The following is a 16,227-nucleotide window of genomic DNA, read 5'->3' on the forward strand; positions in this document are numbered from 1 at the left end:
TGCAAGGTTCCCTCCACTCAGACGACATTCATCCACTCGGACACCACCCATCCACTCGGCTGCACTAAGCTCACTCGACTACCCCACGGTGACCTGGTCAAGGGGAGACAGGCGGACCGCGCAGATACTGGAGCGTCAAGGGGTGCACGTCTTCGTGCATTACTAGAGTTTAATACATTAGTTACCATGAGAACGCCTGTAATGATTCATGTCAATCAAGTCTTTCTTTGTAACATAACTAGCTCAAGGGCGCGACACACTCTATATAAGCCACCCCATAGCACAGGAGGAGGGGTTCGCATCCATTGTAATCATCAGACACGAGAGAAGAAACACAACTCCCAGAGCTCGAGACATAGGGTTATTACCTCCTCCGAGAGGGGCCCGAACTCATAAAATCCTTGTGTCATGCTTGCGCTGTTGCTTGATCTAGCCCTTGTTCGTACCCCTAGTATTCATTGTCAGAGTAATTCCCACGACAGGTGGAACCCTAGATGGCCAATCCTTTCACACTTGGCGTGGGAAAGGAATAAGAAGCAAGAACTCAAACGGGAATCACTCAAACATGTCCAAATCACACATCCATTAGAATAGCACACATGAGATCCACAAGCATACAAGAACAAGTCAAGGAAAAAGCACTAGGTAGAGTTCTTCATAAATCCAAAGGAGATGAAGTCTTGGAGGCAGATAGATCTTCCCAAGAGTATGGGCCTTGCATCCATGAGATGGATCTTCCCTTGAAGTTGTCTTGAATCCACCAAGGGATATTCTCCAATAGTGGTCTTGGTCTCCAATGAAGTGGTAGACGAGCAAATAGCTATATAGACCTCAGTTCAATATACTTTGCTAACTCTATGGAAGAGGTAGGGGATGCATATTTATATTCTAGGGAGAGAGGGGTGGATACATGGTTCAAAATCCTAGAAGCTGCGCGCAGGCAGTGCCGGATGTCCGGTGGTCACCGGATGTTCGGTGGCTCCTAACGGCCTGGAAGTCAGGTGGTTGGGGGTGTCTGGATGTTTGGTGGTCTTCGGACTTCTGGCAAAATTCACCGTTTGGGTACTGGACATGTGTGGCCGGATTTTCACTGAGGACCGGATGTCCGGTTGATTGTGGGCCGCCGGATGTCTGGTAGCTATAGACTTGCGTCTGGGCTTGTTTCCCTAGGAGGCCGCTGCCCTTCACGTGCGTATCGGTGAAGGAAATATGCCCTAGAGGCAAGAATAAAGTTATTATTTATTTCCTCATATCATGATAAATGTTTATTGTTCATGCTAGAATTGTATTAACCGGAAACATAATACATGTGTGAATACGTAGACAAACATAGTGTCACTAGTATGCCTCTACTTGACTAGCTCGTTGATCAAAGATGGTTGAGTTTCCTAGCCATAGACATGAGTTGTCATTTGATTAATGGGATCACATCATTAGGAGAATGATGTGATTGACTTGACCCATTCCGTTGCTTAGCACTTGATCGTTTAGTTTACTGCTATTGCTTTCTTCATGACTTATACATGTTCCTATGACTATGAGATTATGCAACTCCCGATAACCGGAGGAACACTTTGTGTGCTACCAAGCGTCACACGTTACTGGGTGATTATAAAGGTGCTCTACAGGTGTCTCCGATGGTACTTGTTGAGTTGGCATAGATCGAGATTAGGATTTGTCACTCCGATTGTCTAAGAGGTATCTCTGGGCCCTCTCGGTAATGCACATCACAATAAGCCTTGCAAGCAATGTGACTAATGAGTTAGTTGTGGGATGATGCATTACGGAACGAGTAAAGAGACTTGCCAGTAATGAGATTGAGCTAGGTATTCAGATACCGACGATCGAATCTCGGGCAAGTAACATACCGATGACAAAGGGAACAACATATGTTGTTATGCGGTTTGACCGATAAAGATCTTCGTAGAAAATGTAGGAACCAATACGAGCATCCAGGTTCCGCTGTTGGTTATTGACCGGTAATGTGTCTCGGTCATGTCTACATAGTTCTCGAACCCGTAGGGTCCGCACGCTTAAAGTTCTGTGACGATCGGTATTATGAGTTTATATGTTTTGATGTACCGAAGGTAGTTCGGAGTCCCGGATATGATCACGGACATGACGAGGAGTCTCGAAATGGTCGAGACATAAAGATTGATATATTGGAAGCCTACATTTGGACATCGGAAGAGTTCCGGGTGAAATCGGGATTTTACCGGAGTGCCGGAGGGTTTACCGGTACCCCCCGGGGGTTAATGGGCCTTGTTGGGCCCTAGTGGAGAGAGAGGGGTCGGCCAAGGCAGGCCACACGCCCCCTCCCCCTCTGGTCCGAACTGGACTAGGAAGGGGGGGCACCCCCTTTCCTTCTCCTTCTCCCCCTTCCTTTCCCCCTTCTAGTAGGAGTAGGAAAGAGGGGAGTCCTACTCCTACTAGGAGGAGGACACCTCCTCCTGGTGCGCCCTACAGGGCCGGCCGGCCTCCCCCCTTGCTCCTTTATATACGGGGGCAGGGGCACCCTAGAACACACAAGTTGATCATTGATCTCTCCCAACCGTGTGCGGTGCCCCCCTCCATCATAATCCACCTCGGTCATATCGTAGCGGTGCTTAGGCAAAGCCCTGGGACGGTAGCTTCATAAACATCGTCACCACGCCATCGTGCTGACAAAACTCTCCCTCGAGCTCTACTGGATCGTGAGTTCGCGGGACATCACCGAGCTGAACGTGTGCTGAACGCGGAGGTGCCATGCGTTCGGTACCGAGGATCGGTCGATTGTGAAGACGTACGACTACATCAACCGCGTTGTCATAACGCTTCCTCTTAACGGTCTACGAGGGTATGTGGACGACACTCTCCCCTCTCGTTGCTATGCATCACCATGATCTTGCGTGTGCGTAGGAATTTTTTTTTAAATTACTACGTTCCCCAACAGTGGCATCCGAGCCAGGTTATTGCATAGATGTTATATGCACGAGTAGAACACAAGTGAGTTGTGGGCGATACAAGTCATACTGCTTACCAGTATGTCATACTTTGGTTCGGCGGTATTGTTGGGTGAAGCAGCCCGGACCGACATTACGCGTACGCTTACGCGAGACTGGTTCTACCGACGTGCTTTGCACACAGGTGGCTGGTGGGTGTCAGTTTCTCCAACTTTAGTTGAACCGAGTGTGACTACGCCCTGTCCTTGAGAAGGTTAAAACAGCACTAACTTGACAAACTATCGTTGTGGTTTTGATGCGTAGGTAAGAACGGTTCTTGCTCAGCCCGTAGCAGCCACGTGAAACTTGCAACGGCAAAGTAGAGGTCGTCTAACTTGTTTTTGCAGGCCATGTTGTGATGTGATATGGTCAAGACATGATACTATATTTTATTGTATGAGATGATCATGTTTTGTAACGGAGTTATCGGCACCTGGCAGGAGCCATATGGTTTTCGCTTTATTGTATGCAATGCAATCGCCCTATAATTGCTTTACTTTATCACTAAGCGATAGCGATAGTCGTAGAAGCAATAGTTGGCGAGACGACAACGATGTTACGATGGAGATCAAGGTGTCGCGCCGGTGACGATGGTGATCATGACGGTGCTTTGGAGATGGAGATCAAAGGCACAAGATGATGATGGCCATATCATATCACTTATATTGATTGCATGTGATGTTTATCCTTTATGCATCTTATTCTGCTTTGTTTGACGGTAGCATTATAATATGATCTCTCACTAAATTTCAAGATAAAAGTGTTCTCCCTGAGTATGCACCGTTGCCAAAGTTCGTCGTGCCGAGACACCACGTGATGATCGGGTGTGATAAGCTCAATGTTCATCTACAACGGGTGTAAGACAGTTTTGCACACGCAGAATACTCGGGTTAAACTTGACGAGCCTAGCATATGCAGATATGGCCTCGGAACACTGAGACCGAAAGGTCGAGCGTGAATCATATAGTAGATATGATCAACATAGTGATGTTCACCATTGAAAACTACTCCATCTCACGTGATGATCGGTTATCGTTTAGTTGATATGGATCACGTGATCACTTAAATGATTAGAGGGATGTCTATCTAAGTGGGAGTTCTTAAGTAATATGATTAATTGAACTTAAATTTATCATGAACTTAGTACCTGATAGTATTTTGCTTGTCTATGTTGTTGTAGATAGATGGCACGTGCTGTTGTTTCGTTGAATTTTAATGCGTTCCTTGAGAAAGCAAAGTTGAAAGATGATGGTAGCAATTACACGGACTGGGTCCGTAACTTGAGGATTATCCTCATTGCTGCACAGAAGAATTACGTCCTGGAAGCACCGCTGGGTGCCAGGCCTGCTGCAGATGCAACTGACGACGTTAAGAACGTCTAGCAGAGCAAAGCTGATGACTACTCGATAGTTGAGTGTGCCATGCTTTACGGCTTACAACCGGGACTTCAACGATGTTTTGAACGTCATGGAGCATATGGGATGTTCCAGGAGTTGAAGTTAATATTTCAAGCAAATGCCCGGATTGAGAGATATGAAGTCTCCAATAAGTTCTACAGTTGCAAGATGGAGGAGAATAGTTTTGTCAGTGAACATATACTCAAAATGTCTGGGTATAACAAGCACTCGATTCAACTAGGAGTTAATCTTCCGGATGATAGTGTCATTGACAGAATTCTTCAATCACTGCCACCAAGCTACAAGAGCTTCGTGATGAACTATAATATGCAAGGGATGGATAAGACAATTCCCAAGCTCTTCGCAATGCTAAAGGCTGCGGAGGTAGAAATCAAGAAGGAGCATCAAGTGTTGATGGTCAACAAGACCACCAGTTTCAAGAAAAAGGGTAAAGGGAAGAAGAAGGGGAACTTCAAGAAGAATGGCAAACAAGTTGCTGCTCAAGAGAAGAAACCCAAGTCTGGACCTAAGCCTGAGACTGAGTGCTTCTACTTCAAACAGACTGGTCACTGGAAGCGGAACTGCCCCAAGTATTTGGCGGATAAGAAGGATGGCAAGGTGAACAAAGGTATATGTGGTATACATGTTATTGATGTGTACCTTACTAGAGATCGCAGTAGCACCTGGGTATTTGATACTGGTTCTGTTGCTAATATTTGCAACTCAAAACAGGGACTACGAATTAAGCGAAGACTGGCTAAAGGACGAGGTGACGATGCACGTGGGAAATGGTTCCAAAGTCGATGTGATCGCTGTCGGCACGCTACCTCTACATCTACCTTGGGGATTAGTTTTAGACCTGAATAATTGTTATTTGGTGCCAGCGTTAAGCATGCTCATTATATCTGGATCTTGTTTGATGCGAGACGGTTATTCATTTAGATCTGAGAATAATGGTTGTTCTATTTATATGAGTAATATCTTTTATGGTCATGCACCCTTGAAGAGTGGTCTATTTGTGTTGAATCTCGATAGTAGTGATACACATATTCATAATGTTGAAGCCAAAAGATGCAGAGTTAATAATGATAGTGCAACTTATTTGTGGCACTGCCGTTTGGGTCATATTGGTGTAAAGCGCATGAAGAAACTCCATACTGATGGACTTCTGGAATCACTTGATTATGAATCACTTGGTACTTGCGAACCATGCCTCATGGCAGGATGACTAAAACGCCGTTCTCCGGAACAATGGAGCGAGCAACGGATTTGTTGGAAATCATACATACTGATGTATGTGGTCCAATGAATATTGAGGCTCGCGGCGGGTATCATTATTTTCTCACCTTCACAGATGATTTGAGCAGATATGGGTATATCTACTTAATGAAACATAAGTCTGAAACATTTGAAAAGTTCAAAGAATTTCAGAGTGAAGTGGAAAATCATCGTAACAAGAAAATAAAGTTTCTACGATCTGGTCGTGGAGGAGAATATTTGAGTTACGAGTTTGGTCTACATTTGAAACAATGCGGAATAGTTTCGCAACTCACGCCACCCGGAACACCACAGCGTAATGGTGTGTCCGAACGTCGTAATCGTACTTTACTAGATATGGTGCGATCTATGATGTCTCTTACTGATTTACCGCTATCGTTTTGGGGTTATGCTTTAGAGATGGCTGCATTCACGTTAAATAGGGCACCATCGAAATCCGTTAAGACGACGCCTTATGAACTGTGGTTTGGCAAGAAACCAAAGTTGTCGTTTCTTAAAGTTTGGGGCTGTGATGCTTATGTGAAAAAGCTTCAACCTGATAAGCTCGAACCCAAATCGGAGAAATGTGTCTTCATAGGATACCCAAAGGAAACTGTTGGGTACACCTTCTATCACAGATCCAAAGGCAAGACATTCGTTGCTAAGAATGGATCCTTTCTAGAGAAGGAGTTTCTCTCAAAAGAAGTGAGTGGGAGGAAAGTAGAACTTGATGAGGTAACTATACCTACTCCCTTATTGGAAAGTAGTTCATCACAGAAACCGGTTCCTGTGACACCTACACCAATTAGTGAGGAAGCTAATGATGTTGACCATGAAACTTCAGATCAAGTTACTACCGAACCTCGGAGGTCAACCAGAGTAAGATCCGCACCAGAGTGGTACGGTAATCCTATTCTGGAGGTCATGTTACCTGACCAAGGCGAACCTACGAACTATGAAGAAGCGATGGTGAGCCCAGATTCCGCAAAATGGCTTGAGGCCATGAAATCTGAGATGGGATCCATGTATGAGAACAAAGTGTGGACTTTGGTTGACTTGCCCGATGATCGGCAAGCCATAGAGAATAAATGGATCTTCAAGAAGAAGACTGACACTGACGGTAATGATACTGTCTACAAAGCTCGACTTGTTGCGAAAGGTTTTCGACAAGTTCAAGGAGTTGACTACGATGAGACTTTCTCACCCGTAGCGATGCTTAAATCTGTCCGAATCATGTTAGCAATTGCCGCATTTTATGATTATGAAATTTGGCAAATGGATGTCAAAACTTGATTCCTGAATGGATTTCTGGAAGAAGAGTTGTATATGATGCAACCGGAAGGTTTTGTCGATCCAAAGGGAGCTAACAAAGTATGCAAGCTCCAGCAATCCATTTATGGACTGGTGCAAGCCTCTCGGAGTTGGAATAAACGTTTTGATAGTGTGATCAAAGCATATGGATTTATACATACTTTTGGAGAAGCCTGTATTTACAAGAAAGTGAGTGGGAGCTCTGTAGCATTTCTAATATTATATGTGGATGACATATTGCTGATTGGAAATGATATAGAATTTCTGGATAGCATAAAAGGATACTTGAATAAGAGTTTTTCAATGAAAGACCTCGGTGAAGCTGCTTATATATTGGGCATCAAGATCTATGGAGATAGATCAAGACGCTTAATTGGACTTTCACAAAGCACATACCTTGATAAAGTTTTGAAGAAGTTCAAAATGGATCAAGCAAAGAAAGGGTTCTTGCCTGTGTTACAAGGTGTGAAGTTGAGTCAGACTCAATGCCCGACCACTGCAGAAGATAGAGAGAAAATGAAAAGTGTTCCCTATGCTTCAGCCATAGGCTCTATCATGTATGCAATGCTGTGTACCAGACCTGATCTGTGCCTTGCTATTAGCTTAGCAGGGAGGTACCAAAGTAATCCAGGAGTGGATCACTGGACAACGGTCAAGAACATCATGAGATACCTGAAAAGGACTAAGGATATGTTTCTCGTTTATGGAGGTGACAAAGAGCTCGTCGTAAATGGTTACGTCGATGCAAGCTTTGACACTGATCCGGACGATTCTAAATCGCAAACTGGATACGTGTTTACATTAAACGGTGGAGCTGTCAGTTGGTGCAGTTCTAAACAAAGCGTCGTGGCGGGATCTACGTGTGAAGCGGAGTACATAGCTACTTCAGAAGTAGCAAATGAAGGAGTCTGGATGAAGGAGTTCATATCCGATCTAGGTGTCATACCTAGTGCATCGGGTCCAATGAAAATCTTTTGTGACAATACTGGTGCAATTGCCTTGGCAAAGGAATACAGATTTCACAAGAGAACCAAGCACATCAAGAGACGCTTCAATTCCATCCGGGATCAAGTCTAGGTGGGAGACATAGAGATTTGCAAAATACATATGGATCTGAATGTTGCAGACCCGTTGACTAAGCCTCTTCCACGAGCAAAACATGATCAGCACCAAGACTCCATGGGTGTTAGAATCATTACTGTGTAATCTAGATTACTGACTCTAGTGCAAGTGGGAGACTGAAGGAAATATGCCCTAGAGGCAATAATAAAGTTATTATTTATTTCCTCATATCATGATAAATGTTTATTGTTCATGCTAGAATTGTATTAACCGGAAACATAATACATGTGTGAATACATAGACAAACATAGTGTCACTAGTATGCCTCTACTTGACTAGCTCGTTGATCAAAGATGGTTGAGTTTCCTAGCCATAGACATGAGTTGTCATTTGATTAACGGGATCACATCATTAGGATAATGATGTGATTGACTTGACCCATTCCGTTAGCTTAGCACTTGATCGTTTAGTTTACTGCTATTGCTTTCTTCATGACTTATACATGTTCCTATGACTATGAGATTATGCAACTCCCGATAACCGGAGGAACACTTTGTGTGCTACCAAGCGTCACAACGTTACTGGGTGATTATAAAGGTGCTCTACAGGTGTCTCCGATGGTACTTGTTGAGTTGGCATAGATCGAGATTAGGATTTGTCACTCCGATTGTCTGAGAGGTATCTCTAGGCCCTCTCGGTAATGCACATCACAATAAGCCTTGCAAGCAATGTGACTAATGAGTTAGTTGTGGGATGATGCATTACGGAACGAGTAAAGAGACTTTCCAGTAATGATATTGAGCTAGGTATTCAGATACCGACGATCGAATCTCGGGCAAGTAACATACCGATGACAAAGGGAACAACATATGTTGTTATGCGGTTTGACCGATAAAGATCTTCGTAGAAAATGTAGGAACCAATACGAGCATCCAGGTTCCGCTGTTGGTTATTGACCGGTAATGTGTCTCGGTCATGTCTACATAGTTCTCGAACCCGTAGGGTCCGCACGCTTAAAGTTCTGTGACGATCGGTATTATGAGTTTATATGTTTTGATGTACCGAAGGTAGTTCGGAGTCCCGGATATGATCACGGACATGACGAGGAGTCTCGAAATGGTCGAGACATAAAGATTGATATATTGGAAGCCTACATTTGGACATCGGAAGAGTTCCGGGTGAAATCGGGATTTTACCGGAGTGCCGGAGGGGTTACCGGAACCCCCCGGGGGTTAATGGGCCTTGTTGGGCCCTAGTGGAGAGAGAGAGAGAGAGGGGCCGGCCAGGGCAGGCCGCGCGCCCCTCCCCCTCTGGTCCGAATTGGACTAGGAAGGGGGGGGGGGCGCCCCCTTTCATTCTCCTTCTCCCCCTTCCTTTCCTTCTCCTAGTAGGAGTAGGAAAGAGGGGGAGTCCTACTCCTACTAGGAGGAGGACTCCTCCTCCTGGCGCGCCCTATAGGGCCGGCCGGCCTCCCCCCTTGCTCCTTTATATACGGGGGCAGGGGGGCACCCTAGAACACACAAGGTGATCATTGATCTCTCCCAGCCGTGTGCGGTGCCCCCTCCACCATAATCCACCTCGGTCATATCGTAGCGGTGCTTAGGCGAAGCCCTGTGATGGTAGCTTCATCAACATCGTCACCACGCTATCGTGCTGACGAAACTCTCCCTCGAGCTCTACTGGATCGTGAGTTTGCGGGACGTCACCGAGCTGAATGTGTGCTGAACGCGGAGGTGCCGTACGTTCGGTACTGAGGATCGGTCGATCATGAAGACGTGCGACTACATCAACCGCGTTGTCATAACAGTTCCGCTTAACGGACTACGAGGGTATGTGGATGACACTCTCCCCTCTCGTTGCTATGCATCACCATGATCTTGCGTGTGCGTAGGAAATCTTTTGAAATTACTACGTTCCCCAACAATCGGATGTCCGATGCCTGTAGCTTATGTGTGATCATTCCTCTTGGTCTTCTTGCTCTGGTTCGGCACCGCCTTGTCCAATGCTCCTAACTTCTTCATGGTTATCCTCTTGGAACCTAATCACCGAGGAGCGAGTTCACCTCATGTTTAATGTCACGTGCATGAGCTCTTGTCATAGGACCACCTAACTCTTGAGGAGTTGGTGTAGTATTCATGGGGATGACCGTAGTGTTAGAGATATGCCCTGAGGCAATCATGTGATGATGATATTTCCATATGTATTCATGAGTCCTTTGTATTGTCCTTGAACATCATCAATGATATGTATCAATAAGTATGTGACTTGTTTGTGGACATGTATTGTATGATGATTGTTCTAATGGTCCCTAGTTGATAAGGTTATGCGGACACATATCCTTGACTAGTATATGACTTGGTTGATGACTATGTTTCACAAGTCATGTGCATGGAGATACTAAACCGATAGTATGGACTTGGGGATGGAGATCATCGAGTCGGACAGACCCACTTTGAGACACATCGAGATATAGTCATATGTTAGTCTCAAGTACAATGTCTATGCCATGTCCTAGACCTGAGGTCCTCGCATGTTCTCGGGATGAGGATCGCCTCACTTAGGGTCTATCAAACGCTACTCCGTAACTGGGTAGTTATAAAGGTAGCTTTCGGGTGAGTCGTGAGACATGCCGCGAGACATGGTTGACCAAGAAGGGATTTGCCCCTCCTATTTGGAGAGATATTCTCTGCGCCCTCTCGAGTGATCAGATTCGAAAATCATGGCCATGCGACTTGGGTTAAGTGTTAACCCAGTTCGGGAATCTGTATCACGGTTTCAAGAAGAGAGGTCGAACTATCACAAGGGTGACAAGTACTCGAGTTGAGATCGACAACATATATCGTGAGGCAAAGGGAATGTTGCATATGCCACATTGTCATGGTTCGTCAAACGACTTTACGCACACATGGGAGTTGGCACCTTCTGCTTGGAGCCGCTACCAACTATCGACTTGGCTGTGTCCATGCGTACGTGAACCTATAGGGTCGCACACTTAAGGGGCTGCAGCCCATTCGGATTGGATCCGAGTGGAAAATGGATGTGGACTCCTAGTGGGCTCAAGTGTTGAGCCCACCTCAGAGCTCTATATAAAGGGGAGTGGGCGCACCACTTAGGGTTGATCCTCTCGCAGCCTGGTTAGCCACCGCCACTCCCCATGTTCCCCGTGTCCATGACATACGACCGGACCTAGCAGTCCGCCGCCCGCCGCTGCACCTCACACGTGTGGATACCTTGGTGGTTCGGCATCTGCAGTGCTTGGACGAACCGTTCGAGGGAACCGCGAGGTGCCGTCCATGGGAGATCACCGTCCGCGGGAGATCACGCTAGGAGGAGACGGCTCGGGAGATCGGCTACACGCATCACCAACTCTACTTCGGCTGCGATGACTGCGCGTCTAGTGGTAAACCCGATCTCGTAATCTATTTCCAGCAGCATGATCTTGGGTGCACGGTAGAAAATTTTATTTGGCACTAGCGTAGCGTACCGCGTGTTCCAACACGTAGGGTGCTCCACACCAGGAGTTGCACGAAGGCTCAACCGACGGCCACCATGTCGCCTTGCCGGCTACCCTGAGCCACGACTAGGGTTAGTTATTTGGGGGCGTAGAGCAGCGGGTAGAGCGGTGAATCGATAGAATGAGGCAAGGCAAAGGCCTGCCTAATGATGGTGGTACCGGAGACGACCATGCCAGGAGAAATGGGAGGTGGTGGCGGTAACGATGACGATGACGACGTATGGAAAGAGGGAGTCAGGAGAGCGAGAGGAGAAAGGGGGTCATGGAAGTTGTGCGGGAGGGGGGATGGATCAAGGCATAGTGATTGGGTTGTGCAAGTGAAAAGACGTAAATACCCCTCGACGGGGCACAGAATTGCATAGCGCTACCGCGGAGTTCCTATGCGCAAGCCGACCCATTCATCTCTTGATCTGATGGTAACCGCTGAGGCCTCCATCTCCGGCATGAATCTATAGTTTTTTTTTGAACATCAGTACAGACGCAAGCGCTCATACATACACGCATACACTCATCCCTATGAACGCACACATGCACACCCTACCCCTATGAGCACCTCCGAGAGACTGAGCCGGCATGTCATCTTGAAATTTACGAAGTCACCGTAGGCGCCTCGCCGTCGACGGGAACGTCTCCTCGCACTGAAAGCGCATCGCCGGAAATCCTGAAATAAATCCAGGAATAATGCGAGCACCAGGAATTGAACCCTGATGGGCTGGGGATACCACTGTCCCTCTAACCATCCAACCACAGGTTGGTTCACGACACGAATCTATAATTGAGATCGCGGGTTTGAGGGGTCCGGTTGTAAATGCTTGATGCGGTTTAGACCGACTGGAGGACTCGAGCCTAGGGTTTTTTGGTTGGTCTGCCCACCGGCGCGCGTACGACCACACTTGATAGCCAAAGCCAAAGTGATATACCCTCCTCCCCGCCACTGCTTCCACGCCTAACTCTAGTGCCGCCACCAGTGGTAGTGCTCTACCCCCTCCAGCGGAAATCTCTTTGGACGGGGCGGCGAATACGGAGAGTCGCCGCAGATGGCGGACCGTTTGACCCGTATCGCGATCGTGAGCGAGGACAAGTGCAAGCCCAAGAAGTGCCGCCAGGAGTGCAAGAAGAGATGCCCCGTTGTCAAGACCGGTAATTCACCTCTCTCTCCACACTCGCGGGTCTGATCGATGAGGTCTTACGATTTGTCTGCTGGTGCTATTGGTGAATCAAAGCGTAGATCCCAATGGTTTCCCATTTCCACGGGGCAATATGTTTATATGATGATTTTGATTTCAAGCTGACTGATATGTGCCTTGTACTAGCAGGATCTGGGGAATTGGATCGCTTAAAATGGTCACGTTTTTGTTTTGGTAGCTGTAGTATCGTTGCTACGAACTTGCTTAAGCGTTGTTACGTGCTTAAGATTTGATTCAGTTTCTCATACATGTTGCCATCTATTTGTTATTGTAGTCTATGAACAAGGATCAGTGTACACATATATGCGCACATTTATAGTGCTTATTGTGGCTGCACCAATTCTCCATTTCCCCTTTTGGTGCTTATAGTGTGTTTGGTTGAGGGGATTTAGTGTTAGGGAATGAGCGTTTTGGGGTTATGAAACATATAATCCATTGTTTGGCCGGTGGCAAGGGAGCTGAGGAGGAAAGGGAGAAAGGGAATTAAGGAGCCCAATTCCGAAAATTCGAACTAAATCTCACCTCACACCAAACATGGGTTTTAGATTAATAATCAATTTCCCAAGCCTAATTCCCCAACAAACTCCCACATCTAAACACACATCCCCTTTCCCTAACATTGCCAAGCACGTTGATGTGTTATGCATGCTAGAGGGTTTCCTAGCTAAAGTGCTGCTGTGGTTATGACAATTAACTGTCTTATTGTATAGGAAAGCTTTGCATTGAAGTTAGTCCAGCGGCCAAACTTGCATTCATTTCTGAAGAGCTGTGTATTGGTTGTGGTATTTGTGTTAAGGTATGCTTGTCATTTAATACAACAATTAAGATGTATGATTTTTCATAGTGTTACTATAATCTTCTCACTTCTGCTGTAATACTTGATGCAGAAATGCCCATTTGATGCCATTGAAATCATCAATCTTCCAAAAGATTTGGAGAAAGATACTACCCATTGCTATGGACCGAATACCTTCAAATTGCACAGGTACTTTTTTAATCGAAGAGCCAGGCGCTACGTTTGGATGTTTGTATTAAAGGCCTCCGTATTGAATTGGCTCAATACTAATTCAGTGGGTAAAGTGTAATGGACATGAATACAATTTTGCTTGTTTGGATGCTCATGGAATCCCAGTGAGGTTTCAATACCAAATCTTGTTTGGATGGCAAACTATGGAATTGCATAGTGCCTTGTTCTATATGTATAAAATCGAAATTTGTACAATATGTGACCATAATTTCCACACATAATTATAGTTCCGCACATAATTAAGAATCATAAGTTCCACACAAAAATAAGAATCAATCCACCCATCAAAGCAGAATCACAAGTTCCACACATAATATCGAAATTTGTACAATATGTCTTATGAAAAGCAACCAGCCAAAGCAGAGCCATAAGTTCCACACATAATTAAGGATCAATCCACCCATCAAAAATTAACAATCGATCCTTTTGTTACTAATCTCATCTAGCAATACGGCGAAGAGAAACTAAATTTGGTCTGACTGGATAATTATACGAAACAAACAAAATTTCCTGCAGTGTCATAATAGAGCAAGCACCATGAAATTTGTTCCTGCAGTTGACACTTGACAGTACATGGCTGGGTAATGTGCATTCGACCACCAACTGATGAACTAGTGAATTAGTAATGACTGAAGAGATTGCCGGATTGAACCATGAAATATGTTCCTGCAGTTGACACTTGACAGTACATGGCTGGGTAACGTATGAACCAAAGTCGTAGCAAGCTACAAGGACTTAAAGGAACAACGCGTGACATTTTGATATGTCTCCAACGTATCTATAATTTTTGATTGTTCCATGCTATTATATTATCCATCTAGGATGTTTTATATGCATTTATATGCTATTTTATATGATTTTTGGGACTAACCTATTAACCTAGAGCCCAGTGCCAGTTTCTGTTTTTTCCTTGTTTTTGAGTTTTACAGAAAAGGAATACCAAACGGAGTCCAATTGACGTGCCAATTTTTGATAATTTTTTATGGACCAAAAGAAGCCCCCGGAGTAAAATAGTTGGGCCAGAAGAGTCTCGAGCCGTCCACGAGGGTGGAGGACGCGCCCTACCCCCTGGGCGCGCCCCCTGGCTCGTGGACGACTCGGAGACCCCCCTGACGTGAGACCGACGCCAAAAATTCCTATAAATACATAAACTCCCGAAAAGAAACCTAGATCGGGAGTTCCGCCGCCGCAAGCCTCTGTAGCCACCAAAAACCAATCGAGACCCTGTTCTGGCACCCTGCCAGAGGGGGGATCCATCACCGGTGGCCATCTTCATCATCTCGGCGCTCTCCATGACGAGGAGGGAGTAGTTCACCCTCGGGGCTGAGGGTAGCTATGTGTTTGATCTCTCTCTCTCTCTCGTGTTCTTGATGTATCACAAGCTTTGCTATTATAGTTGAACCTTATGATGTTTCTCCCCCTCTACTCTCTTGTAATGGATTGAGTTTTCCCTTTGAAGTTATCTTATCGGATTGAGTCTTTAAGGATTTGAGAACACTTGATGTATGTCTTGCATGTGCTTATCTGTGGTGACAATGGGATATTCACGTGATCTACTTGATGTATGTTTTGGTGATCAACTTGCGGGTTTAGTGACCTTGTGAACTTATGCATAGGGGTTGGCACACGTTTTCGTCTTGACTCTCCGGTAGAAACTTTGGGGCACTCTTTGAAGTTCTTTGTGTTGGTTGAATAGATGAATCTGAGATTGTGTGATGCATAACGTATAATCATACCCGCGGATACTTGTGGTGACATTGGAGTATCCAGGTGACATTAGGGTTTTGGTTGATTTGTGTCTTAAGGTGTTATTCTAGTACGAACTCTTGAATAGATTGATCAGAAAGAATAACTTTGAGGTGGTTTCGTACCCTACAATAATCTCTTCGTTTGTTCTCCTCTATTAGTGACTTTGGAGTGACTCTTTGTGGCATGTTGAGGGACAGTTATATGATCTAATTATGTTATTATTGTTTAGAGAACTTGCACTAGTTAAAGTATGAACCCTAGGCCTTGTTTCAGCGCATTGCAATACCGTTTTCGCTCACTTTTATCATTAGTTACCTTGCTGTTTTTATATTTTCATATTACAAAAACCTATATCTACCATCCATATTGAACTTGTATCACCATCTCTTCGCCGAACTAGTGCAACTATACAATTTACCATTGTGTTGGGTGTGTTGGGAACATAAGAGACTCTTTGTTATTTGGTTGCAGGGTTGTTTGAGAGAGACCATCTTCATCCTACGCCTCCCACGGATTGATAAACCTTAGGTCATCCACTCGAGGGAAATTTGCTACTCTCCTACAAACCTCTGCACTTGGAGGCCCAACGACGTCTACAAGAAGAAGGTTACGTAGTAGACATCAAGCTCTTTTCTGGCGCCGTTGCCGGGGAGGTTAGTGCTTGAAGGTATATCTTTAGATCTTGCAATCAAATCTTTTTGTCTCTTGTTTTATCACCAGTTTAGTTTATAAAAAGAAAACT

General features: G+C 45.4%; 1 protein-coding gene across 1 annotated transcript; it reads left to right on the forward strand.

Moving 5' to 3' along the window:
- Positions 1 to 12,457: 12,457 nt before the first annotated feature.
- On the forward strand, positions 12,458 to 14,045 carry LOC123099876 (ABC transporter E family member 2). Its single transcript, XM_044521920.1, has 3 exons — positions 12,458 to 12,662; positions 13,420 to 13,505; positions 13,597 to 14,045. Exons 1-3 carry the CDS (start codon positions 12,560 to 12,562, stop codon positions 13,792 to 13,794), a joined length of 387 nt encoding a protein of 128 aa, XP_044377855.1. The 5' UTR covers positions 12,458 to 12,559; the 3' UTR covers positions 13,795 to 14,045.
- The last annotated feature ends 2,182 nt before the right edge of the window (positions 14,046 to 16,227 follow it).

Source organism: Triticum aestivum, chromosome 4D (assembly GCF_018294505.1).
Source record: "Triticum aestivum cultivar Chinese Spring chromosome 4D, IWGSC CS RefSeq v2.1, whole genome shotgun sequence".
Classification (NCBI taxonomy): domain Eukaryota; kingdom Viridiplantae; phylum Streptophyta; class Magnoliopsida; order Poales; family Poaceae; genus Triticum; species Triticum aestivum.